This window comes from Ciconia boyciana, chromosome 2 (genome assembly GCF_034638445.1).
Source record: "Ciconia boyciana chromosome 2, ASM3463844v1, whole genome shotgun sequence".
NCBI classification, from domain to species: Eukaryota; Metazoa; Chordata; class Aves; order Ciconiiformes; family Ciconiidae; genus Ciconia; species Ciconia boyciana.
Window position 1 is genome coordinate 152,748,285 of NC_132935.1, and position 26,959 is coordinate 152,775,243.

Consider the following 26,959-nt stretch of genomic DNA (forward strand, 5'->3'; position numbering starts at 1 on the left):
TAATATTTCTCATTGTTTTGGGGGATGAAAACACAAACATAAAGGAAGTGAATCAAGATAAAAAAGTGAAACAAAGTGTTTCCTCTATTTCCAAAATAATTCATTGGCTCTTGGGTACTCTTAGTTCCCACATTTGAATGTATTCATGAGTTTTGCTTCCTTAAATTATAGTGAAGCAGAGAACCCTTTCACAAATTAATATTCAGCAGTTGAATACAGCATGTTTGACTTTTGGGGACTTTTGCATTAAAAGATTTTCTATCTGGGACTTCATCAGTTCTTCCACATGACAGAAGTAGCACAGAGGCTGTAGTGGAATGTATTTGAGTGTTATAATATATTATGCTTACATTACAGTATTTTGATTTCAGAGCAGTCTACAAGAATCTCATGAGGTAAGGAGGTAAAAACCTAACACAGAAATTGGAATATATAAGATTATCCTGTAAAAGTGTTAAAATACAATCAATAACATATTTTGGAGTAAAATACCTTAATGATTGCTAGCCATATGGAAATGATGAACATGATTCTAAAGGGTTTTATGGCAGCAGCGGTAATCTACAGCAAACCTCTGGCATCTCTGTTTTTCTTTGTAGACTGGAATATGACTCAGTCTCTCCAGCACTACTGTGTGAGAGATCTCTTCTTTGTCCAGCACTGTTCCCATAGTTCAGCAGTTCAAAATACATACCTTCTAAGACCCTGCACAAAGATAATATATATTCTGTAATTTTCCAAGTGTTGAAGCATTTCTTTTAAATTATCAGCTGCCAGCGTTTCATTGGTTTGATATTGGACTTTTCAGTCTTGAAAAAGTTGATGGAAAAAAGTGAAGATGGAACTCCATTTCTGTATAAGGTTCTGTGAATTTGATGAGTAAATCAAAATGAGAAAAAAGGGGGAAATATTATTCCATTTATCTGTTTAGAAATGAGTTTTAGTAAATTAATTACTTCTGATTTCTTAAAGATAACTCATTAATGTATAGTTTGAATGAGTTTATTCAGGACTTGGATATGTTAAAATAAGAACATTTATCAGTTGACTACTGTTGTAATAATAGCAAACAACGTAACATAATGCTGCTATTTTTCAGTATAGAATGTAACTTTGGAAACGATCTACCTGAAGAAGAAAATCTTCCATGGGCTTTAAAAAGTAGTAGTAGATGTTAAAGATAAATCTTGTCTTTTCTTTTGAAAGAAGAGTGTCTGATTGTAACCAGTGCCATCATGCCAAAGTTTGCCAGAGACCTTGGGATATGCTTCCCAAATCCAGTATTTTAATGGTACTGAGAAGCATTTCTCTCTGATACACTGGGAATTTGTTATACCAATTAACATATTTCTGACTGAGTCGATTATATATAAAACACATTCAGTCATGCTGACATGCAGCAAATACAATTTTTAAATAATTGTAAAACATAATATATGATGAAAATTGTATGAAAATTTATGTGCATTAATGTGTTCTGCTGTTAGAAATATTTTTGCTGCATGGGGAATATTTACACAAGTAAAGCTTATAAGCTTATATTTTTGTAATAGTTGTCAAATGAGGAGTCTATGCCACAAGTAGAAAATAACCATAATTTAATTAGATCCAGACAAACAGTAATGTAGGATCCCTATAATGACAATGATTATTTTCAGAGTGACTCCGAAAATTATTATGAGTTATTTTCTGTGGCAGTCAGTCTTCCTTTCGAATGACTGGGTCATATCTTGTTAATTGATAAATCCTGGAACTTGCAGGGTTATCAGGAGAAAGAATACACAGCTGGCCCCGCTAAGGTTTCTGATACAATTCCTGAAACAACTGTCCGTCTTACATGCTCATTGTTTATATGTTAAAAAGTATGGCAACATAAACACACTTTTTAAATTCTACAAATTAATGAAATAATCTTGTTTGATATTTAGCCAAGAGAACGGGAGTTTGCCCATGTGTGTTTACAGTCTTTTTAGACAGAAACGGACATTGTTCAAATGCTGCACTGATATTTCCACACTGGCAATTAATTTACTTCTTAACCTTTTGCAAACCTGTTCATCCTTGTCCCCTGAGCCTTCAGTTTTTTGCTTCTGTAAAAAGAGAAAATTATTCTTATGTCTTCAGATACATTTGCATGGTTCGGTACATATTCTCATCTTGCAAATAAGTTTGTTACAAAGTAATAAAACTTAAAGGCTTGGTTTTAGGTAAATATATAACAAAAGAAATATGATATGTACTAATCCTTTTTTTATCTTTAGATTAACGATAAACATAAACCTGAATGTGTTTTATACTAGTGGTGCTTCAGCTATTTTAAGGCTTCATTTCATTATGCAGTGGCTTTAATATAAATGATAATCAAGCCTGTAATGTATTAAGTATTTATATATAAGATACTATAGTCCAAAAAGGTCATAGTATTAAATATAGAACATAGTTTTAAAGTAAAATATGTTACTCTGTTTCTGTGTCCTCGATTAAGACCTATGTGTTTTCCTAAAGTCACTTTTTGCTTTTGTCACATTCCCAATGAGATAGAACTCTTATTAAATGGTGAAAGACTTCCATTAATAAATCAAGTGAGTAAAATGCAACAAGCGTCAACTCTTTCACCAGCAGAAGCTTGCCTGAAAACTGGCAAGTGGAAAGCTAATCGTGTAGGGACCTGGTAAGAGACCATTAAACATTTCCTGAAGATGTTGACAGTTTGCCCTCAGTGAAGTGCTTTTTTTTTTCCTTCTTGTTTTTTTTCCAACTGTCACTAAAACTTGACCAACTCCATAAAATCTTAAGTTTGTGCCAGTTCCTCATCTATCTGTATAAAATAGCTAATAAAGATGATATAATAAAGGATGAAGTAAAGATATTCTACAGCAAAATCTAAAATCTTCATGTGGGAACGAAACTACCTCCATCTGTGCTACGCATGTGCTTTCCACATTGGGCCAAAATGCCTGTATCTGGACTGGTACATACATTGTCTTCCTCACTGAATGAAACTGCATGGAATGCACGTGCCTGCAGCAAGAAATGCAATGAAGTCTAACCTTAGAGTTACAGAAAGTTTGCTTCACTCTCTTTAGAAAATACTGTGTGCCAGTTTCTAGAGGAAAAACATTTGACACTCTTTAGATGTTTTGTCTATTGAACATCTTTCTGAGTAGCTTTTATCTTTACGTATGGAAGAAAACAGTTGAGCTTTTGCACAGTATGCTTGCTAAGCTGTCATCAGGTATAGAAGATCTGAAAGACAAGGAAACTTTGAAGACAGTGAAATAGACAGAAATACTGGTAAATGCAGAATAAATGTAGGAATCTGTATGCTGTTATTTAGGTCCCTGTTTAATTTACTTTAACCTCGTATGCACTTACTCAAGAGGTGTTACTGCTCTAGCAACTCCCGGTCTCAAGGTGAAGAAACAGACATTAGTGAGAGTTACTGGAGGCACCATGAAAAGTAGAATTATTTTAAGAGGAACTTAAGTGTAAATAGGCTAAAAGACTTTACATTATTTGATGTATAGATGACAGACTGTCAAACAAATTAAACAAGACTGGGAATACTGGCAGAATGTACAAAATGTAAATAAGCATAAAGCTTAATGAGGGAATATGTTATGATGGAACTGTAGGGCTATACAGAAGAACAGGAAGAATATTTATCCACAAATGCATAAAGTTGTGCATGAGCTAATACATCCTGCCAAGAAGTTCAGTACCACTGTTGCTGGTGGTATTTCACTAGTGCTAATTGACTTCTGTCCATTCCTGGCTAATTTAAAACTAGCTCAGGTGTTTCTTCAACTTGGTAACAAGGTATAGTTTACCTACTACCGGGTTTAATTTATTTTTTTTTTTATTATTATTTTTAAGATGTAGATTTGTATGTCATGTGGACACTTAAAAGCAATACTGAAAAATGTAAATTTGATGTCAAAGAGAACTGGGAGCTGGTGGAAGAATTCAGATGGGATGGTGTTGGGGCAAGGGTGTTACATGAACAAGTTGAAAGGGTTTTTATAAGGGTTTTTATAACATTTTATAAGGACTGAAAGGAGGCTGCTTCTGTTTGGACAAACAGGGAAAGAGGATGTTGAGTAGAGCAGGATCCCAAAATGGCATGTGGGGTTTCTTTTATTAAGACCCATGTGAGGGAAAACTTTGAAAGTATCCTGAAATTATGCACCTGAGTATCCAGAAAGTTAGTTTTGGAAAGTAAAAGATATGGCAAGTTTTTGGAAAGAAAGATATTAGCTCTTTTTCACAAGTTTAGTTAAAGCTGATAAAACCTTGAAATGACATAATTTGAGAGAAGGACAGATGGAAAATATTACTAGAAGAACAATTAATGATGCTGAGCTTGATTTGTTAGTCATCAGCACGGAGACGATAACCGAAGATGTGTCAGCTGATGAAATTGCTTGAAGAGAGAACATAATGTAAGATGCGCAAAAGGCTATAGACGCTCCCCTGGGGAATAATGAGAGAGTGGGGAAAGAGTAAAAAGGCACATCAAAAGGTGAACTAAAAGAACAGTCTTGAAAAGAACTGGAGCAAAAAAAACGATCTTCAAGCCTAGTGGGTGTAAAATGCCAGGAAGGCAAGAATGATCAATGGCACCAAAAATAGGAGGAAGGCAAAAGAGAAAGAAAAGATGGGAGATGAAGGACAATGAGGTTATGTATGTCAGGGAGCAGCAAGAGTAGGCTGCTCCACAAGGGAAGGCCATCTGGGAGATGACGATGACAGCAAGACGGTTGGGGACAGTATCCTCACTGGCAAGGGCATAATCCCACAGGAGCTGAGCAAGGCAAGCAGAGTTGGTCTGGTTGGGGTAATTAGGGTCACCTAACAGTCCAGGTCACAAAACAAGTCCAAAATGATGAGACATAATCTGAAGTCAAGTCAGCATGTCAGGGTCAGAATCAGGGCTGGGACAGCAACTAGGTTCAGCGAACAGTCCAGGGATTGTCAGGCAAATCTATAACGACAAGGCAAGTCCAAAGTCAAGCCAGGAAATCAAGTCAGCAGGTCAAGATCAGGGAGGTTCATGGCCAGGCAAAGGCACGACTAAAACATAGCTTAGGTGAGGGCCTGAAAGCTCACAGAGCTCTCAAGCCAAGGCGAAGAGACCCTCCTCTCACAACTTATTCTCACACAGCTCTTTTCACAGCGGTCTTCTCCCCAGGTTACCAAGCTGCATCACACCAGAGTTGTCCTTGACCACAGGTAGCTGAGCCCCTAGGAGGGGGAACAGGTTGCACTCAGGGCCCAGGTGATTGATACTCTTTAATGACTTATGGTGGACTCTGCTGCAGTTAATGAGAATTTTGTGATTGGTTTAACTTGGGTGAGAAACTCATACCCAGTCCTACATCTGACCATAATTGCTTCTTGCTATTGTAATGTGCAAGATGGGAAAATGAGATCTTGTGATCCAGAGACTGGAATGAGAATCACAGTTACATTGTGGTACAAACTAGAAGATAATCTTTGTTTTGAAGGGCTGAAATCTCAAGTATTCACATTCAGGAGGGCAGGGTTAACAAGATAATAAAAATGCCATTGTTTTTCATTCCCTATGCACTTTTTAATTTTGGTATTATTTAAATGTGAGCAAATGACAACACTTGCTTTTCAAGGCTTAGAAATTTCTTTTAAACATTACTCACAGTATAGGCTAATAATTTATTATATCACGGATGTTATTTCCAATATAAAGTAAATTTTAAGCTCAAGATCCATCTGATAGGATTCAATTTTTAGAAGAAATATATACATGTAGTTTTCCAACTAATGACCGATATTTTGCACCTACTGCAGGTAATCGACTAAATGAGCTACCAAACCAGAGAAGGCTTCTTGCAATTTTGGAATCAAATCTGAAAGACCTGCAGGGAGCACTGGCCCTGGCAGCTCGCCAAACAGGCGGCACGAACGGTAACAACACTGCTGAAGTCTGATACCATATTATTTATTCACTCACAGTTTTGTGTGTCCATAGATTAGAATCACTGAGACATCAATATCTCCCAGGAGTAAGAGTACAGGACTGGATTTTTATAAACATGGAAATGATTTTAGCAAATTTTAATGTTTAAAATTCTTTTGCTTGAGACTTACGTGAAAAAAGTAAGAAGTTGAAGGGACTATCTCTTTTCACATAGGTGAAAATGGTCATTGACACTGGGGAGTGATATTTTAGGTTGACTGAGTGCTACTTAAGTATTGTTAAAGAAAATACATTTTAAATGACTGATAACTTAAGAGCATAATAGTTGAATATGCATAAAAACATACTTCTGATCTATGTCTGCAATACTATATTGTCACTATAATGGAAAAATGTTATCAAAGGTATAAGTTTCAGCAGCCAGGAATTACTTGCTTTTATTCTTTAAGCTGTACAGAGGGAGTGTTACATACCTGCATTACATCTTGTGTGATAGTCCATAACAGTTTATAGAATGGTTTCATTCTTCAATTTAGATATTTTTAAAACAACTTTGAGTAATTACTGTGTCTAATATTTAGTATACCGTATTTACTATGAGAGTGCAAAGACAACTTGTCAACCATAAACACTGTAGCTTAAAATCTTCTATTACAAGAGCTTGTAAAACTTTAAATTGAATAATATATCTGTCATTTTCTACAGAGAGGAGAGGACGTGAGCTAAAAAGGATTTTAGCTGCAAGTCTGGAAGCAAAATTGAAAGACCTGCAGCAAATGGAGACTTCTGTAGCAGATCAACCAGGCATACATGCGGCAGAGGGTGAGACTCTACATGTACATTCATCTATATGTAGTCAGTAAAAATTCTGGCTTTGGGAGACAGTCCTAGGATGGATGCTTAAATATCTAATTTTGTACTGAAAATATGTATTATTATCATTTGTGTCTGATCTGGAATGTGTTAGATGATTACATTTCTTAGTCATAGAAGAAATGTGAACAAATATTCTGAACTGATCTATACACTGTAAAAGATAATTAGCCTCAAGAGTCTTCTGCCCTATCAAGTTAGGCAAATAAATCAGAAGATTGTAAATTCTTTTTTGACAGATCCCTCAATCTTTTTCTTCCCAGTTCAGTACTTACTTAATTAATAGAACTGAAAAATATAGCTAGTGATCCAAATACGTATTTAAGTAATTTTAACATTAATCAAATTTACCTTAAAGTTCTCAGTAAGTTTTAAAATATGATTTTGTGATGTCGTTCACACACAAGACCTATGTTCTAAAGCACAGAAGGCAGAGCTCATTTATGTAGACTTTCCTTTTGTGTCCTTTTTGCTGTAGCCGTTGCTGTGTTATGCTCTTGTGGTTCTACTGAAGCTGCGGAATACTTCTTACAGGCTTTATTCACCTTCTCTATTCAGCTGCAGCTATTTTGTTTTTGCAAGACTCTGAAAAACAGTATTATGGTTCAAGGTGTCAACTAGAATGTGTTTTATATCCAAGTCCAAATCTTAATTTAATAACTATCTGTCATTGTTATGTGGGTAGTGAAATTTTAATATATAAACTTAATATGAAAATTTAAGGATATAATATTGTAGTCATAAGAAACCATTTTGGTATAAAATTGTTGATGGTGAGACTTTAAATTCTGATAATATCTTTGGAAATTATTTAAACATGGAAAGATTTTCTAAGAGCAGGAAAACTTGGTTCAGAAAAAAACTTTCTACTAATTTGTGTCAGATTTTCAGGTTTTATTCAACTGTAATGGAACTGATGAGATATTTCAGAAAATCTACTATATAAGGGAAAGAAATATTAAACTTGTTAGACTGCAAATTTTGTACTACAGGCACAGGTAGTGTTCCAGTCTGCATATGCATTAGCTGACTACATATTTGCGAGCTGAAGACTGTCTCATAAAGGTACTGAATAAATGAGCTGATGAAGGAGCTGCCTGGACAGTTAATATTAAATTATAGTAATTCTTGAAGCAGTGGAGAATTTCCAGAAAGCTGTAATGGAGCTACTGTTGTGCTAGTGTTTTAAAAGGATAAATGGGACAATACCAGCTTGACACTGATCTTGGATAGAATAAGTTAGCAGGACTACATTAATAGGAAACTAAGGGAAGGAAACATAACTGATTTCAATCATTGTTGTTTTATGGAAGGTAACATGCAAACCAAAGTAAATTTTTTTGAGCGGTGTTGAAGTTACCCTATTGATTAATAGCAGTTATGTTGGCATAGCTGAGATCCGCAAATCTAGAGTTTTGCAGAAAGATATTTTTATTATGAAATTAGATAAATATGGAATTGACTGTCCTGTCAAATGTATTCCAGCTGAATACTTGTCAGCTTTGTGACGTGTTCCTTACCAATGTAAAATAAAAATGGGTTGTTATTTTCATTTTAATTTTCTATCTTGAAAGGAATTCATTGAGGACAATTTGATGGCTGGTGTTATACAGGAGATTGATTTCAGTGCAAAAGTCAGACCTGACTTGCTTTGGCACTTAAGGTAGGATGTTTCATGAGGAACTGAGGTGCCCAGGTCCAAGAGGGCAGTTCAGCAGAGGCTGAATGGGTTGAATTACCTGTTACAGACTATCATGCCTTCCTGGTTGTCAACTGTCCAAAAGATTTCTAGGTTTCTGACTGCCCAGTGATCCAGTTTCAACAAGGAACGGAGTCCAATAAAACTCTGCTACTTGATGGTGTGCTCCAACCACTGAACTCTATTATACCTGCCCACACCCAGGGCAGGACTTGGTGCTCTGGATCCTGAATGGATGAAGATGCCACTAAAGTGCCAGTGAAAGGCAATAATTGACACAAAATTTTATTTTTAATATTTCTTATTTGCTGCCTGCAGATAATGCTTCAAACAGGAGCACAAAATCATCACATTTTAGTTTGGGGATTAAATTGTTTGGCGCTTGGTTCATTTCACTAAAACAGCAGTTCTTATAGAAATGTAGATGGATTTGGATACTTCCAAGTTATAGGTGGCTTTGAAAATCCCAGACTCTATAAATTAAATTCAAATGGCTAGATTTTCTGTTCTAGTAATAGAATTCGTGCACCATGTGAAAGAACAGAATATAAAGGAGCTGACTGGTGGTGTCTTCCTAGCCATGTACTGCTAAGTGCCAGCAGATTTTTTCTGATGTATTAAAGTGAAGTGTCTCTTTCAGCTCTTTCTGCCAGGCATCTCTTCTGCAACAGCTCCCAGAACTCTTGACATACACTGGTTTCCTATTGCTGTTTGAGAGATTTAGGGAAAAGTGGTCTAGTTTTACGTCAGTGGAGGGTCTTGAAATAAAGAGAATTTGTTGCTTCCTGTTCTGGGTAGGATGAGGTTTTGATGTGCCCATTAATGTGACACAAAGTAGCAGGCCAGACAACCTTACTGAAATAAGTCTATTATTTCTTTTGAATCAGACTTTAAAATAGTAAATGTAATTTACTTCTAATTATTGTGACAAAGTATTTTTCTTGTGATAGAGAAGAAAATGCAGGAGGTAACAGAAGAAAGCTTTTGCTTACTAGCTTGGAATCGAACTGGAAAGGTGTGCAACAAGCTAGGCTCTTGCAGCTAGCCAGTTTTGTGGCATGAATGGTTAATGCTAAAGAGCATAAACGTTTCTAACCATCCTGGATCAGATTAAAGGTTCATATGATCCAGTGCCCTGTCTCCATCTGTGTTCAAAAGCAGATGTGTAGAGAACACTACATGATTCTTCCCAAAATATTCTCCAATTTCAAACTAAGCTGTATTTGCTATGTTCTGTAGCTAATATCCCATGATTCATTCTTCTTTTGTGAATTTATCTATTCATTTTAAATCCATAGTATGTTAAAGGATTTTACAACTTAACTGTGGGTTATGGGAAGAAGTATCTTCTGTTTATTTTGAGCCTGGAACCATCTTTGTCTGATAACTCTTTGATCTTCCCCTATTTATCTTCTCCATTGCCTCTCATAACAGGTCAATACGGTGTCCTCATCGAGTTGTCTTTTCCAGGCTGAAAATCCCGTTGTATTTAATCATTCCCTGAATAGAAACTGGTATGCAATGTTTGTTATCTTTGTCATCCTTCTCAGTGTCTTTTCTAGTTTTATGGTATCTTTGCTGAGATGTCTGAGACCAAAGTGATATTCAAGATTTAGTCACACCAGGTTTGTTTTTTTTTTTTTTAATTTGACAGTGTTTTCAGTTTTGTTTTTTACTCTTTTTCTAGTCATTCCTAGTTATGCTGTATGTTTTATTGACTGTTGCTGAGCATTGAGCTGACGGTCTGTGCCTTATTTCCTGAGTAGGCAACAGGTAGTTGAGAGATTGTCACTGAATATGTATAGATAAAATTTTTACCATTTCCCTTGGTTTAAATGTATGAATATAATTTTCTGAGGGGCGAGCAGTGGATGTTATCTCGACTTTAGTAAGGCTTTTGACACCGTTTCCCATATCATCATTGTAGACAAGGTGATGAAGTACAGGTTAGAGAAGTGGACAGTGAGGTGTATTGAAAACTGGCTGAATGGCCGGGCTGAAAGGGTTATCATCAGTGGCACAAAGTCTAGTTGGAGGCCAGTCACTCGTGGTAGATCCCAGGGTTGATACAGGGCCCTATAAAGTTTAACATCTTCTATAATGACCTGGATGATGGGTCTAGACTGCACCCTCAGCAAGTTTGCAGATGGTAACAAAACTGGGAGCAGTGGCTAGTACACTGTGTGGTTGTGCTGCAATTCAGAGGGACCTGGACAGACTGGGAATTGGGCAGAGAGGAACCTCATGATGTTCAATGAAGGGAAGTACCAAGACCTGCACCTGGGGAGGAATAACCCCATGCACCAACACACAGTGGGGGCCAACCATCTGGAAAGCAGCTCTGCAGAGGAGCACCTCGTGGTCCCGGTGGACAGCAAGCTGATGGCAAGCCAGCAATGCCCCCTCATGGCAAAGGCGGCTAATGGTATCCTGGACTGCAGTAGGAGGAGCGCTGCCAGCAAGGTGGGGACTCCAGCAAAAGCTGAGAGTGTGATAGCAAGCCATTTAATCACAGATTCATTGGTAATTGCAAAGTAAATAACTTGGTAAAAGGATATGAAAGCAAACATGGAGTGTGGGTGACTTAAGGAAAACAGGTGGATTTCCCATCTTTCACACGTGCTCTGGCTCCCCCTTCCCCTGCCTACCCTTCCTCTGTGCGCTGCTTCCATACCTCAGGCTTTCTCCTGATCACTCACATTCATTCCTCACTCTGAAACTTTCCTTCTTGACAGTCACCCCGTTACAAACACTGGCCAATGTACCTTGCTGCCAGCAGTGCCGTGTACTAGCTCCATCCTCCCCTTTGGTACATCATGGCTCCAGGAAGCAGAGAGCAAAGGAAGCAAGCAGTCTGTGACCAACAGTTGTATTAGAGGCTGATCCACAACACCTAGTATCTATGAAGGATAATCTACGCTTTCATCTGCGGCGTTGGCTCATTCTTCACAGCGAGATATCTTTAGCTGGTAGTGAACATCTTGATAAGAAGATGCAGCTTGGAACTTTCAAATAGCAAGAAAAAGTATCACATAGGTAAAAGAATATTCAATAGCTTGCAGTGCAAGACATTGGTAACAGAAGTCTTGCTCTTTAAATCACTTAAAAGTGAGATTAAATTTAAAGTGTGTATTACTGTCTGCCTTGGCAATCCTGATCGTGTATGTAAAATCAGGCATGGAACCAAGAGGTTGAAATTTCACATAGCAGAGAATCTACGATATAGTACTTTGAAATCTCTTGTGGATAAAAATACTTGGTTTAGGTTTTGTGTAATGCAGTGTTAAAGCAAGGTGAGACAGTTCATATAACCATCATATGAAGAATAAACAATACAACATATCTGATCATTTTCCATTGACAGAGTATTTGAGGCTCTTATTTTTTTATTTCTCTGTATTTTAGAAGATACATCTTACATTGATCTGTATGAAGCACTTCAGTTTACTGTTAATAATTTTTTTGAAAAATGCCTGCCTTCAAAATTTAAAATTAATATTTAACCCAAATATTCTCATAATTTATTTTAAATAAATTATGCCCTACAGTGATTTTTTTTTCCTAGCTGCAATTTATCCCTTTTAATGAGATGGGGCTTAATGTATTTATCATTAATGAACATTCACTTGAATTACTTTGCAACACTCTGTGTTCTGGTACTTGTATTCACAGTTGCTTATAAATATTTTCTTTCTGCTACATAACTGCTTTGGCAGCAATTCTGATTTTTCAGAAAGAAAAACAAAAGTGCTTGGAAAACAGCCTCTAAATAGAACTCTGTAACTAGAGCACACTCTTTCACCACTTCTACTTGATTAATACCAAACCTTTAGTAAATAAAAGAGTTCTGCATAAAAGTTGTTTGGTTTTTTTTTTTCCTATTCACATTCTGTGCTTGTCTGAGATTGAATTTGTATTTGGTATGGGTAAGAAAAAATGTTCATATTGTAGAGCAGTACAATTGTGCAGAAAAGAAAAACATCGAAGGACATATCTATTTATCAGTCTAGACTTCCTCATATATAGGTGCTCAAGACTGTGCTAAGAGGCTGTTTCAGTTTGTGCTCTAGACTAGTCTTCAGTCAACCTAGAGGTATTTTAAGGCAAGAGGCTCGACGTACTGTGGCAAAGTTATTTCATGGATGTTACTTAATAAACTACGTGATTACAGAGAATTACTTTCTTTAGCTGACTTGTATTTTTGCTGTTATAGTTTCAATCCAGGATAGGAAACTTTATTAACAACTGCCATGAAGCAATTCTAGCTTAGGTCTTTAGTTACTGGGCAGGAACTGGGGACATTGATGGATTAATGATAGCTAGGCTATGGTTACACTAACGGTAATTCTTTTAAAACTGATATACTGCTGGGATCGTATATCTGGCCTGTGTGGGATCACAGTCTTTTGATTCTATGCATCTGCTGGTATTTTAGCAAGAGTTCAGTGCTTTACCAGCTTGCAGAATTCAGGGTAGGTAGCTGAGGTCAGTACTTACAAGCCAGGAAGGATTCACAACTAATTCTGTTTTCCAACACTTAATTTCTATCATATTTGAATTACAGCATCTCTCTTAGCTAGAGCATCCAATCCTGCTTTAAAGCAAATCATGCCTTCTGTGACACTAATAGTATCTTGAATCTGATACTGTAGGATGGCAGCTGTTCTCTCTCATTTAAGCAACTGTTCACTTGCAGATCATTAAGCAGCTTCCATCTGGCTGGAAGTGACTACTAGAAACCCAGTTTAAACAAGGATTCAAAAAAAGCTCTCCTTAATGGGCCACTTGAATTCAAAGCCTTCAGGACCATCTCTGTGAAAAAGTCATCTACCAATCCACACAAGCATTTTGAAACCAGACTTGTTAAGGAAACTGCAGAACATGTAACATAGATGAGTGGACAGAAGCAGGTCCATGCACACAATTAAAAATTTGCTTACTTTAGGAGGACTGGTAATGCTCTCTAGGAATCAGAGTTACTAATGGTCAGCATCCCGCTCTCTGTGTGACATGAATTCTGCTCAGTTCAGGATTCCAGCATTCTGTGCAGTCTAGGAAAGACCAAGGGGTAAAGAGAGAGATCTGAAGGGGACTTTGATACATTCTGAAACAGAAATTTGGGATTAGCCTTTCCAGAACACTGAAAAACCAACAGCCATAAAGGCCAGAAATTATCCTTTCTGTTTAAGCTGCCTTGTCTCCAATGAAGACAGTTTTCATGGACAAGTAACACAGAATGTGTTTAGAAGAAATTTCTGTATCTTTTCTTACGGAGTTACTGAAAATCCTCAGTATTGTTGGGAAGTGACCAAAGCAGTAGGAAGGGAGGCAAGTACTCAAACGTCAAAAATAAAATCTCATCTATCACGGCCACAGTGAAGTCACAATTCTGTAAAGTCAGTATCAAGAGGAACAGGTAACATGAGCTGTACATACAGGTGCAGCTCCCACTGGTTTCTAACCTTGTGGTCAGGTTAGATGGCATTCGCAGGCTGTTTTGGTTCCCTTAGTTGGAAGGGCAATACAAGAAAGAGCATTCACGATGTAAGAACTAATCCAGAGCAGTACTGTGGACTTTGTTATGAAGGATAACAGGCTAAATTATTGCACAGCCTCTTCCCATCTGTGAGTTTGCTCGTTTGCACCAAACAGCAGAAAATGTACCTGTTGCCAAATCCGGTAGCCCAAGAGAAGCAAGGCCGCAGCAGCTCCATTTCCCCAGGTCCAACCCGTACTGAGCCTAAGCATGTATTCCCAGCAAGCACGTGCACACACGCAAAACGTGTACAGTACATAGATAGACAGGCACAGAGCATCACAGACAGACAACAGCACTCATGGAAATACGAACAGGACCAGCGGCCTCCTCCCCTTCGCCTTTCCAGCTGATCAGAATGAAGACCCCTCAGTGGCAAACACAGACATATCTAGAATGCCCGTCCCTCCTGCGGCTGGGCTGACACTCAGTCTACCCGGCAGCTGCCCCTGGATCTCCGCTTTCCCGTGCTGCTGCCCCCTGTGCCTGCCCTGCTCCAGCGGCTGCTGCAAACTGCCCCCCTTGCACATGCCCACATACCCCCACCCACCCCGGATCCCTCCAGTAAGCGGCCGTAGACAGCCAAGTCCATACCTCGTAACTGGCCCTTGGATGCTCTTGTCTCCAGCTGCTTCCCTCAGAGAGAGGTGGAGACAGACACACACACAGCCCAACCTCTCCGTCGATGCCCCCCTCCCGCTTCATGGAAACCAGGCTTCTTCTGCCCTCAGATGGAGGTTAAAAGGGACTTTTAGAACAGATCCCCATAGCTTCTCAGGATAACCTGAAGTACCAACAGTTAAAAAAAGGAAAAAGAATCATACAGATTCCATGAATATACTTTAGGAATGTATTTAATTACAAAGTGGTCTTGATAATCTATCTAGAACGTTATACCCTTAAAAAAAGATTTGGAAGACTTTCTTTTCCTTCAAAATGCAGTAATTTTTCTCATTTGTTGTGTTGTGAAACAATTATTAACCAAATAGTCCATTTGCTGGAACAGTTATTAAACTACAGAACTTCTTTAGCACACATGCAAATGAAAGCCTGGGGCTTTACTTCAATGGCCACCGTATGTAATGTGAAGCACTGTGCTGCATCCTGGCCTTTGTGCATTTTATACCGCAGCTAATGTTTGTTACCCAAGATCACGTCTGCTTAACTTGTCTCAGATTTGATCTAAAGGACATACTTGGTATTATCACAATGTCTATTACCTCTTGCCCAAATAGACGCAGTTCTCAGGTTTTTTGAATAGTATCAACTTCTACAAGATAAAGAGACGAGATTTAAGTATTTTAAGGTAATTTTATTTAATAAATAACTTCAGTAATAGCACTGTAAAAAGTGAACATCTGTTAAAATAAAAAGGCACTTAAAACAAGAATATGACTATGATGCAGTTTGAATGGTTGAAGGCAAATATACATGGCACATGTCAAGAATGATGTGTGACTCATGTCACATGACAGACTACGCAATCTTAGCTACGGGGCAAAGGCAAATTTACAGCTAAGACTGCCCAAAAAAAAGGAAAAAAAAAAAAGCTTGTGTTGATACAAAAATATTACAAAAAGAATCACAGCCAAATACGTTAGAAAGATTAGAAGGGTGACAAAGCACCAGGCTTTAAACCAAAGAAACATTACAGAATAAAGACACAGTATGATGTAAGGCCCTTAAGAGTTTTGAGGATGTCTTGGTAAGGTACTTCACGATACTGCCACCCAGGGCTTGAATTTACAAAGAAAAACTAAGCAAGTTACCAGTCAGCAACTTTTTCAGTAATGGCACGTGTTTTAAAGCTATTTTTGCCTTCTTAACATTCTTCTCAAACCCTTTCATTTTAACCATAACCTGGCAATAAGCAACTTAAAAATTAAAAGTAAGTTTGCACACACTTTTCAGTCTTTTACACTGCTCACTTCCAACATACTCAACTTACCATATACTTAATCATATGTCTAGCAAGTAGAAGACCAATTACCCACCAGCTCCATGCTACATGAGTTTAATTACATCTGCAAACTCAAGCCCTGATTTCCCTGTAAAGCTAAAAAGTTTAATACTAAATGGCTAGGCAGAGCCCTCATGCCGATTGCTTTAACCATTTCCCTCCCAGTCCTGCCACAGCAGTATCGCACCCTGCAGAAGACCTGGATTCACAGCACGGGAGTGGAAAAGTCAAAAAGGCACCATGTGACCTTCGCTGACTAGGCTACACAGTCTCAAGTTTTTTTATCAGACCCCTGGCACCGATTACTTTTATTTGCAAAAAACATAAAAATAAAAAATTACATATGGTACATTTTTCAAAACCTGCACAGGAAAACAAACCTATATGTAATGAATTAGTAAAATCACTGCAGTTTGCCCTACATCTATCTTACTGTGACTACAAAAATTGCTATGCTGCATACAGTGTTGTGAAGTTATACAAGCAGTGTTCATTTTCCCTCGTATTTAGGATTGACCACAGTTGTCACTGCACTCTTGTAAATAGGATTTTCACCCTAGAAAAGGAAAAATATTTATATTAGCATTTAAAGAGATGAAAAAAAGCACTGTGTTTGCAAGAAGTGTAAAAAATCACCCTAAGAAATTAGCTTAAGAAATTACCCATTCATGTTTTGTTCGTACACACAAACAGCTTAAGTCAAACTAGTTTTCCCTCTAGCAACTTGAACACAGGCATGCTCAGCTAATAAAGCAAAGGGTTAGGGCACGGTCCTGTCCAGTTTACATCACAGATCTCCTTGAAAGCTGCTGAACCTCATATGGTCATCTCAGGGTTGAGCCATCAACTTGAGGGGTCTGCAGCCCATGATGTTTATTAAAGAAAGAAAGAATTGTAAACAACATTGCTTGAAACCATGACTGACCACAGACCACATTTTGCTATAATAAACATTTAAATAGCTTATCTTGTATTAAAATTTAATTCTAGAAACAAAGTGGAAAGGTTTGTACTATTTTGATAATACACATTCAGTATATATATATTGAACATTTAGCACTTGTCACTCTCATTTTATTCCTGCAGATCCCCCCAACCCCCATATGCGCAAAATGCACAGTTAAAACTAAGAAACTTATGTAGTGGTGCAAATGCTGTAATAAAAACATGATTTCTGCTGGTATGAGAAATGCCTACAGAACAACTGCTTACATATCTCTTGCTGAAATTTGAAAGTCTCTAAATTAAGCTTATTTTAAGCTTCCTTTGTTCCCAAGTTTCCTTTTATCTCACTACATCTTACTCCATTTATGGCATCCTTGCACACCTAAGATGAACAGCTTGAACTCAATATTAATAGATAAATCTTAGTAGAAGAAAGGGCTACTGCTGGGGCTCCACTGACACAGCCTGGATCTGCAGTACTGTGCTCTTATCACAACCTGAACTTCAATCTAAATAAGTGTTGTTTACCAGTACGAAGCTTTCCTGTGCATACAGAAATAATTCCTGAGGAAATTCAGTACTGTGCAGATGTCAGCCTGAGTGCAGTTGTGGACAGAACCATATCTGGCCTTCATCAGCAGAAAGGGAAACTCCCTCCTTTTGAAGTTCCCTCCAATCTGAGATGGCCTGTATAATCATATTAATTCAATTCTACTCTATTAAGTTACACAGTGTTTAAAATATTCCAGGTTAAACCAATTTTTCCTACAGTCAATTAAAGGAAATCCTTCCCCTAGACACAAGCACCAGCTGTGTCTGTTTTTTCAGGGTCATAAACCTGGAAAATCAACTGGGAATACCACAGGATGTGCCAAAAGGTGACAAGGCAAGCAAGAAACCAACTTAGTGTGAAATTTTCATATCAAAATTTCTGGGAAGTTTGTTGCCTTCTATTTGCAAGATTTCATCTGGGGCAAGTAACTGGTCTACCCCAACAGCAGCAGCTGCTGCTAAGGAAGACCATTTAGCTGGTGAACCTCTCTGCCATGGTTCCTTTCACAGAAAAAGGGTGTTTCTCCTTAAAGCTGGCTTCGCTACATGCGAAGAGCAATGAGGCACATCCAGTCCCACCTAGACCTGAGAGACTCCAGCCTAATCTCTCAAGTCCAGCCAGAACCTGGATTGCTGGACAACAGAAGTGAAGGTTCTCTGTTCACTCTTCTCAAGACCTGAGTCAGTGTCATCTGGCTTGAGGTGAAGGAGGAACTAAGTGTCCAGTGCTGGCTACGCTTCACAAATACATGGTAACAGCAAAATACCTTTCTATCAGTTCCCAGGCCAACTCTCTCTTGATTAAAAGTGTATCAGCTACTGGTTTGGAAAGAAATAGGGAGTTAAGATTTTTTTTTTTTCTTTTTTTTTTAAATAGTGGAAATACAGTGTGGTGGCTAGTTCTCAGCCAGACAAATCAATCAATGCAAAATTACCCCTCCTTCCCCCCCATTTTTAATGAAAAGCTTTGCAATAGTTAAGATGCAAATGAAACTGGAAAAACATCCAGGGATGAGGGATTTAATCTGTAACTGAAGTATCTCATTATGCCTCAAAGTTCTTGGCAACGTATGTTGTTTGTTTCCTAGACAAGTTTTAATGAAGAATTCTTAAAAATATAAATATAAATCAGTAAAGTTTATAATGCAGAGAAAGTCTGTAAGCTTAATAGGCTGTATCATATGCAAACTAGAAGATACTGCACAGCTTTTCAACAGCAAGGCATTATATAATACATGTTACACTGTGTTTGTAACCTTCACCATTTTACAAAACAGACTACCCCCAGCACATACAGGGAGGTATATGTTTACATTTTCTCATTTGTAAAAGACAGATAACTTCTATCAGATAGCGTAGGAATCGGTCTAAAGGTTAGGACTAAAACTTGGAAATTTGCAGGGTGCTGCTCATGCAATTAATTTGCATTTGGAATCAGGTTTAAAATGCAATTTGCATAATGATTGTAAATTTTTTACTATAATGCTTTTTCAAGAGAAATCAGAATTTGAAATTTACATGCCCTTTATTTAGCATAAGCCCTATTTACAAAGAAATTGAAATGCTGTACTGTCTTCCCTTGGACTCGCATTTTAAGACCCCAAGAACTCTCAGGAGCACACAGTGGAATTTAGGTCACTGAATAAGGCACTTAGCTAGCTGCCTCTCCATGTCAGTTGAGTGTCTCAGTTCCCATTACAAACAATGGAGATTTAGTCACACACAGAACTTTTCAGCTTAACTGAACCTTACATTTGAACAGCTGAACGGCTCCTGAGGCTCCACAGCCTATAACTGCAACAGAGGTGCCCGATGGATTTGCAAGTCCTTTCCTGCTATCTTCTGTCAGACAGGCAGTGACAGCCCTGGCCTTTCCAGCCATACTCGACCACTGTCTCTCAGCCCTGGCTTGGTGAGGTCTTCTACAGATAGCTTATCATTAAAACTAACACGGAAGTAGTAAATAAATGTCCACTAGTACAACACGACTCTCACCGTGCTTAGGGCCCCTCACAGCTGGCACATGGTACAGACTTTGAGATTAGCAGCGTTCCAGATTTTTAACTGGCCACTACGACGTGGTATTCCAAACTTGCTGTCTTGGACAAATACCACTGTTTTTAAATAAACCCATTTTCTTTATGCCACTGCAGAGAATACACTGGTTTAAGCATGCAAAGTTAGGGAAAACACTTTAGCCACGTGCCCCTATAAATGAAAACACCATGCACACTTAAACCAAAATAAAAATTAACAAACAATAGCTATATAGAAGATCAAGTGAAATACATTAAAATAAAGACGGAGGTATTAAAAAAAAAGTACCTTCAGCAAAGAATAAAGAGCTATGTACTTGCAACAGTATTCACTTTCAACTAGACTGGGCTGTTCAGAGGATAATGGTTCAGTCTAGCGTTGCATAAAGATGAACCTCCTATTATACAGGATGTTTGATTAACCTTCTTATTCCTTTTTTCTCCATGGACTTACTGTTTCAGTCTAACCCACTACCTTTATAGCGGGTTTAAGCCCTAAGTCACTGCAAGATACTGCACTCTAGAATATTTAAACTCATCCACATACATTGTTCAAGAGCTGGTTCTTAGTACTTTCAGCTCTCATTAAGATCCATCATTACTTTACAGTAATATAAAATGGAGTCATCTGTCAACCTGTAAATACGGCAATTACATCAGAGGATGAAGCAAAGGCCAAGGTTAAGGGCAATGCAGACGACAGAGGGTGTCATCTACCACGACTGGAAGACTAGAGGAAAGCAGCTAGCCTGCTATTAAGTAAATACTCTTTTAATGGCACAAATCTAAACCAGACAGGCAGTGAAGACAGTAAGGCCCAACAGCGGTGAAAGGACACTAAGACAGTAGCTATGCTGCAGGCCAAGGACAAATTGAACTCGGTTCAACCTAGCTGGCTTGAGCATCAACTGCAAGGACAAGTCATTCACAACATCACGGACCAGGACTGGTGGAGTATTCGGGCACCTGGTCCATGACAATCTTCGTGGTGCTACAGTTTACTCACTGCAGTAATCAAGCCGTGTGTGTGTACGACCGCTGTGGAAGAGGGGAAAGGGTCACACAAACTGCACGCAGTTTATTTCATTGTATATGTATACACCTGGAGGGAACCTACTGCAGTGTAATTTTCTCGTAGTGGGATTTCAGATGACTTTCTTGCCTCAGCAATAAAAGACAACTCTTTCTTCACCTAAATGAAAGGTTACTTCAACAATCTAAAAACCCCAGAAAATCGTAGTTATAGGGGAAAGGAGGATTTTCTTCTTTTAATTCCTGTGGGTCATCTATCCTGCCAATACTGATCTCCTCCTTTTCAATGGCCAATAAAGCTAAATTCAGTTCCATCTCTCCCCAAAGTTCTGATATTTCTATGAATACCACAAAGGATAACGTTTAAAAAACCCACACTCTTTCATACTTCTAATCTTCGCAGTGAGTGAAATAAAAGGCCAGAAGTCAATCCCTCCATTTACACAATAGTAAAGCTTTCTGCAAGAAGTACATTTTGAGGAGAAATGGCAGCACTGAGGACATTAGATCCTGAGAGTCATGGGGTAGAGAACGAGAGCACAGAATGGATGTTACACACCATATGGTTTGTTAGATGCTTGTCCTGCATGCAACAGAAAGTACACAATTAAGTGAATAGCAGAAGAGAAGGTAAGAGAGACTTAACCAGATGGATTACGTGAAATGTTAGAAAGGAACAAGAACTCAATTTCCTCCCCAGAATAATCACCTCTGAGAAGAAAAATGGAAAGGAGGTGAATGTGGTCGGTGTGGCAAGCAAAATGAACATTTTTACAATCAGTTTTGGACACACTGCAAAGTGAAATGATTGCAAAGAGAAAAGGAAAGTATATTTCATCAAGGGCGGGCTCAGAATGCTAGACAAAGTATTTGAAATCGTTGTCACAGTGAGGGCAGGTAAGAGCTTAAATAGTCTTAATTCCTGCTTTCTCCACTCATTTTTCCTTTACAAAAATCTTTTGAGTGCAACACTGAAAAAGGGAGACAGCAGACAGAATAAAATTAGAGATACAGATCCTTCCCTTCCACTGGCTCCTGAAAAAAGCCCTTGGATATTTTAAAGGGATGTGCTGCCTTCCCAATTTCTTCATTCCCCTCCCTCTAATCTGATCTCTATAATTCTCATCTCTCAACGCTCTTCTGATATCCATTCCCCATCTCATCCTCTTTGTCACTCCTTCCCCAGCAGCTGGGGATCCCAGGGAAGGAGAACACCTAAAGCATTCAAAAAAGTGCAACCTCAAAGTCTACAGAAGATATCCATCACTTTCGGTTTACTGACTTGCTCTTCTGGATACTGCTGTTTCTGAAGTCAGCATTTCCAAACAGAAATGAGGTGTTCAGGCAGAGTTTAGGAGGGACTAAGAAACTGGGGGAAAATGCATCCGGAGGAGAAAAGAACATTTCATCCTCTCTTATTAATGTTTTTTTCTGTGGACACCCCCAAGCTGGCTGGGCTACAAGGACTGTCATATTGCCAGTTTCAATAGAAATGGGGATGGAAAAAATAAGATGTATTTTTAATTATCAAGTCAGTAGAGTATACGCATTTCACACTTTAAATACAGGCTAGTTCTATACTAGGTTAATAAGCCAAAGCAGTGAAAAAAAACCCAACAAAACCAAACCAAACTGTAAGGCTACTCTGAATGATCCCAGAGTTATTCTAATAAAGACAGTGGTATTTATAGGCTGGGATATCTGAGGAATATCTAAACTGGCTTTGCAAACATATCAACTTTAAGCAAACTGACTGCTGATTTGAGGAAATAGCAGACAAACCCTCCCCTGAACGCTGTGTGTCTTCACAATCCAAAGAGCTTCTTCAATTCTAACAGCTGTTCTATTATATATCCACATATTTATCCTCCCCCCCCCCCCCAACCCTTGTAAAATAGTTTAAGCCAGTACTGGTGGTATTAGTAAGTAAGCAATCTTGCTGTCAAAACACGTTAAAAATTTTCAAGCTGCACTCTTTAAAACCCCAGAATCAAAGCAACAGTAGATAAACTGAGCAAGACTCAAACTGTGATTAACTGACTGTGACACACAGTGAGTTTGAAGTGACATGCAAAGGGAAAAAAGGCAAGAAAATGAAAGAAGATACAAACTGAGACTTAGAGACCAGCTTTACGTCCATAGTTTGGATTCTTGAAATTGTTAATAGGGCTCTTGTATATTGGATTTTCTTGCTGAAGTAAAAGAAATGGTCAATGTCGAATAATTCAACAGGAAAAAAAATAAAAGTAACATTCTCAACTATCACCAAAAAAATAATGCTATACGTAAAGAAAAGTGTTAGTAATATTTTTTTCCAGCACAGAATTAATTTATTTTCTTAAATAAAACCAAACCATTTCCTAGGAGATTTTTTAAAATTATTCTCTCATCAAGCATACGTGGGTGTTGACTTCTACAGAAATGTAGCGAAGGGTTTTTGGTTAGCAGATTCCTAGAATTTCCCAGAGGCAGAGACCCTATAGCCTATGTAAGCCTATAGACCATAGGCTTGGTTTTTTTTGCATGCTTTTCCTTTGACAATGGGTTGGGAAGATTTCAACAAACCAATACCAGCCATGATTGTGACCAGTTATTGAAATCTCCCAACTAAACCTGTATGAGTATTTACAAGATCTCTTTCATAAGCATAAAATTTTCTTCTTAACTTTATACAAAAGTGACTCTCATCTTCTAATAAACATTTTAATAATATGTTGTAAAGTGTGGTAGAACTGCAAAGCTGAACTATTCTGTCTCCATCACATTTTCTCTCTGAAATTTTATTTCAGCTGAAGTTACTACTCGCTTTTCTAACCCAAGAGGTAGTTCTCAAAGAGGGTTGAGGTTTTTTGTTGGTGGTTTGTTTTTTTTTTTGGGGGGTGTTTTTTTGCGCTAGTGGTAACACATAACGTGTTTTAAAGTCAGCTTACAATAAGGATATTTCTGTTCCTCCATAGGCCAAAAGGCAGGAATACAATCTAAAACATTTAAGGCATGTGAACAAAAACCTTCTATTCTTCCTCAACTACTGTAGCAACTACAGATAAAAGCCTCTTGACTTACCGTATCCCACTTGGCATTCATCTTCTCCTTTTCAAATTTAGCAAATTCTCTTCTGTCATGAATGATCATTAGTAGTTTCCAAATCAATAATAATGCAAGTCCAATAAGAACAATTCCAGCAACCACACCAGCTACAATGGGAATGATGTCAGGGCCGCTGGGGCATTCTAGGGAACAAAGCGAGGGAAGCATGATTTTACAAAATGGTAAAGGTAATGCATATCCAGATGCTTTTAAAATTTTATTTTGTATTGAAGACAGTATTTTGAACATCAGAGATGTGCCAATACTATTTTCCTTTCAAATAATGGAAGTTTTAGTATGTGTACATCCTGTAACATTCCAGCTTATTTTTATTCTTCTAATTTATGTTTATTCTCTGCAATAGAACAATTCATGTTCTGATGATACAGTCTACACACTGCTAACGCCTTAAGCTATTCATCTAGAGTATTAGAGTAAAATAATTAGCAATTGAATTTTAAACATGCAAGAACTCAAAGTCAAAGGTGGTGCTGGAGGGATAAACCAGCTCAAGTACAAATGCAGATTAGCAAAACAGTCCCCACATACTCTATTAACAGTGTTACAGAAAAAGGGTGTTCCTCATTTTACCTCAGACGGCTGCTATTGTTAGTAGCTAATATATAGAAATAAGTAATAACTTTGCTTCTGAGAGATTTTTTTTTTTTTTTTTTTTAGGATATTTCCTCATCTTGGGAATTGACCTCTGCTGAAATAAAAAAAAAAAAAAGGCACATCTTCTTTGGATATAAGTATCATGTACTTTCAAAATAAGTGAATTATGTATTTGAAAAGAGCAATACAGATAGCAAAATGATTTAAGGTGACTGACATAGAAATAATAATCCTCCCAAATAAAACCCAACTCTTCTATTAATATAAAAGTCTCAGTAATCACAAACCAAACAAGGACTTTTGCAGAGCTTAATACACAGACTGAAGGAGTCAGAAGCACATCAATGCAACTCCTGTGCTGTCAATAGGAACACTGCTTCCCCCAAACTGTAGACTCCTAATCTTGGTAGCTGCCTCTGCAGGAGTGAGGGAAGTAGGAAGGGACACGGCAGGAATTCCTTGGGAACTGGTAAGGAACAAGTGTCTGCTCCACCGAATACAGCTCTACTGAACAGAGCTTGCTCCTTCAGCACTCGTATGGCACAAAATTAAGGTGTCTCCTGGTGCATGAAGGCTTGATTCAGCTCTTAACTAAGACAACAGAAGTTTATCCATGAAGAAAAGGTCAGACCCCAGAAGTGTAGGGCATGTGCTGACTTGTCCTAAAAGACAACAGGGCTCAAGGTCCTCTTTTATACTTCGGACTACATTTTTAGAGAATTTAAAACATTCTGAATTGAAGTGGTATTTATTTCCACTAACCACTAATCTGTATTACGTGATGATCACCCAAATGATCAATTCTGAAAATTCCTTGAGTAGAATACAGCACTAAACCTTTCAACGCACAAGTAAGGTGTGTATTTTGTATCAGGCTTATACAAATCAGGAGACCACACACTGCTAACGTACAAAACCAGAATTTTTGCACTGTTAGATGCAACATCCAGTGATTCAAACTAACAATACTTTTGGTAAATAAACGGTAAATTACTGATCGAGCTATAGAATTGTTCTCTCTTTTTCCTATCAGAAGACTGAACAAAATTAAGAACGGTTGACTATTAAGGATTAACTAAGCAAAAGGCTTGTCAGATCTATTCCTGAAGGCACCTCAGTTAAATAAAAGCAAAGGCTCCCAGCATGAAATAATTTAAGCAGTTTGTAGCACAGTACACAATTTTGTGGTGGTGTTTTTTTTGTGTAAGACTGGTCCCATATTATTAAGAGAAGGGAAAGAAAAAAAGCAACAAAACCCCGACAGACACCATTGTTTCTAACTGGTAGTACAAGCCTGGTCAAAAAAAAATAAAAAAATCTAAATTTAGATATCTACGACTTGCTACAGGACAGGTAAAACAAGCCTGCAAAGTATGTGAAGTGGAAACATGAAATGCTTTAACAAATATACATAACTGATTGACTTTTTGTTTCTAAAAAAACAAAACCTGTTTCTGTCAGCCTAAAGGTTTGAAAAAACTAGACCTAGAGAGAATGATGTTTTTCTAAAGCCACTCAAGTTCCAGACATCCACAACTCTCACTCAGGGAATAGGTACCTATTTCCGAAGGCACCTAACTCACAAATAACCAGAGCTACTTTGTAGTACACAACAACTACATGAATTAACAACAAAGATAAAGGGAGAGTAGGCAACATCATGTTCATACCTGGGGTCTCTACCACGTGGACATTGGCTTCACCATTTGAGTTGACAGAATACGTGAAGTAGAACCAGCAGTCGTCAACATCCTTCTCTTTGCAATGAGACAATGGATCGGGTTGTCCAGGCTGTGGCAACTTGTCTCGACTTTCTACCCGTGTCATGTTGAAATGCATACATTCCTGAGAACATGTTTCCTTCTTTTCTCCCTTATCGAAAGCTCTACATTGAACGCAGTCCCTGTGGACGTACAAATCAGAAGCAATGCTTTTTAATATGTTCACTAAAGATTTCCAGCATTTAATCTAAAGAAATGTAAAGGAGAAAATGTGGGAAAACACTCCAACAAAACCAACCCTTTTGCCATAAAGGCCAGGAAAAAATAAAGCAAGATACAGCTTTTTACCAGACAGAACATTTATGTACCTTGTGATTAACAAAAGCCCCCTTAATAAATTCCTCTTTCCCTGGATGACCCACAAGCTTCAAGGACAAGGGGGGAAAAAAACCCAAACCTAAATCTCTAAAAGGAAATAAGGCTAAAACTTTTTCAACACCTCCACCTGGAAAACGAATACTCTCAGAGAAGGTAGTGTAGGAACAGAATTATTTACAGTGAAACAGTATCTGAGAGACAGACAGGTTAAGAAGAACAAACTGAGTGACAAGCTTTGCAGTAGGCTATCACTCTGAATAACTCACTGAAAAAGGCAGACTGAGCAGGATTTTTATACTAAAAAGACTGCACTGAGAGAAGACCTTAAAGTCAGCTGCACAAAACCAGGAATCAGTCCAGCCACTAATCATAAACTTATTTCAAACTTTCTGTGCAGAAAATGCTTGGTTTCCAAAAACCTGGATTTCCAAAGGCAGGGATGTAAATTTCAATGGCCCACACAAATCTAGGTTTATTTTTCAACTGTCAGGATAGTTTGACTTTTTCAATAACATTTCAGAATAAAAATTTTAAGCAAAAAGCTTAGCTGATGTTTTAAGTATTCTGGA

General features: G+C 37.9%; 1 protein-coding gene across 1 annotated transcript in view; it reads right to left on the bottom strand.

The window, feature by feature from the left end:
• Positions 1-15,376: 15,376 nt before the first annotated feature.
• Positions 15,377-26,959, bottom strand: part of ITGB1 (integrin subunit beta 1) — a 46,201-nt gene continuing 34,618 nt past the window's right edge. The window contains exons 14-16 of the mRNA XM_072854601.1: positions 25,962-26,194; positions 23,653-23,819; positions 15,377-16,580 (exon numbers count right to left, since the gene is read on the bottom strand). Coding sequence (XP_072710702.1) covers positions 16,515-16,580; positions 23,653-23,819; positions 25,962-26,194 — 466 coding nt within the window. The 3' untranslated portion in view covers positions 15,377-16,514. The remainder of the gene's footprint in view (positions 16,581-23,652; positions 23,820-25,961; positions 26,195-26,959) is intronic.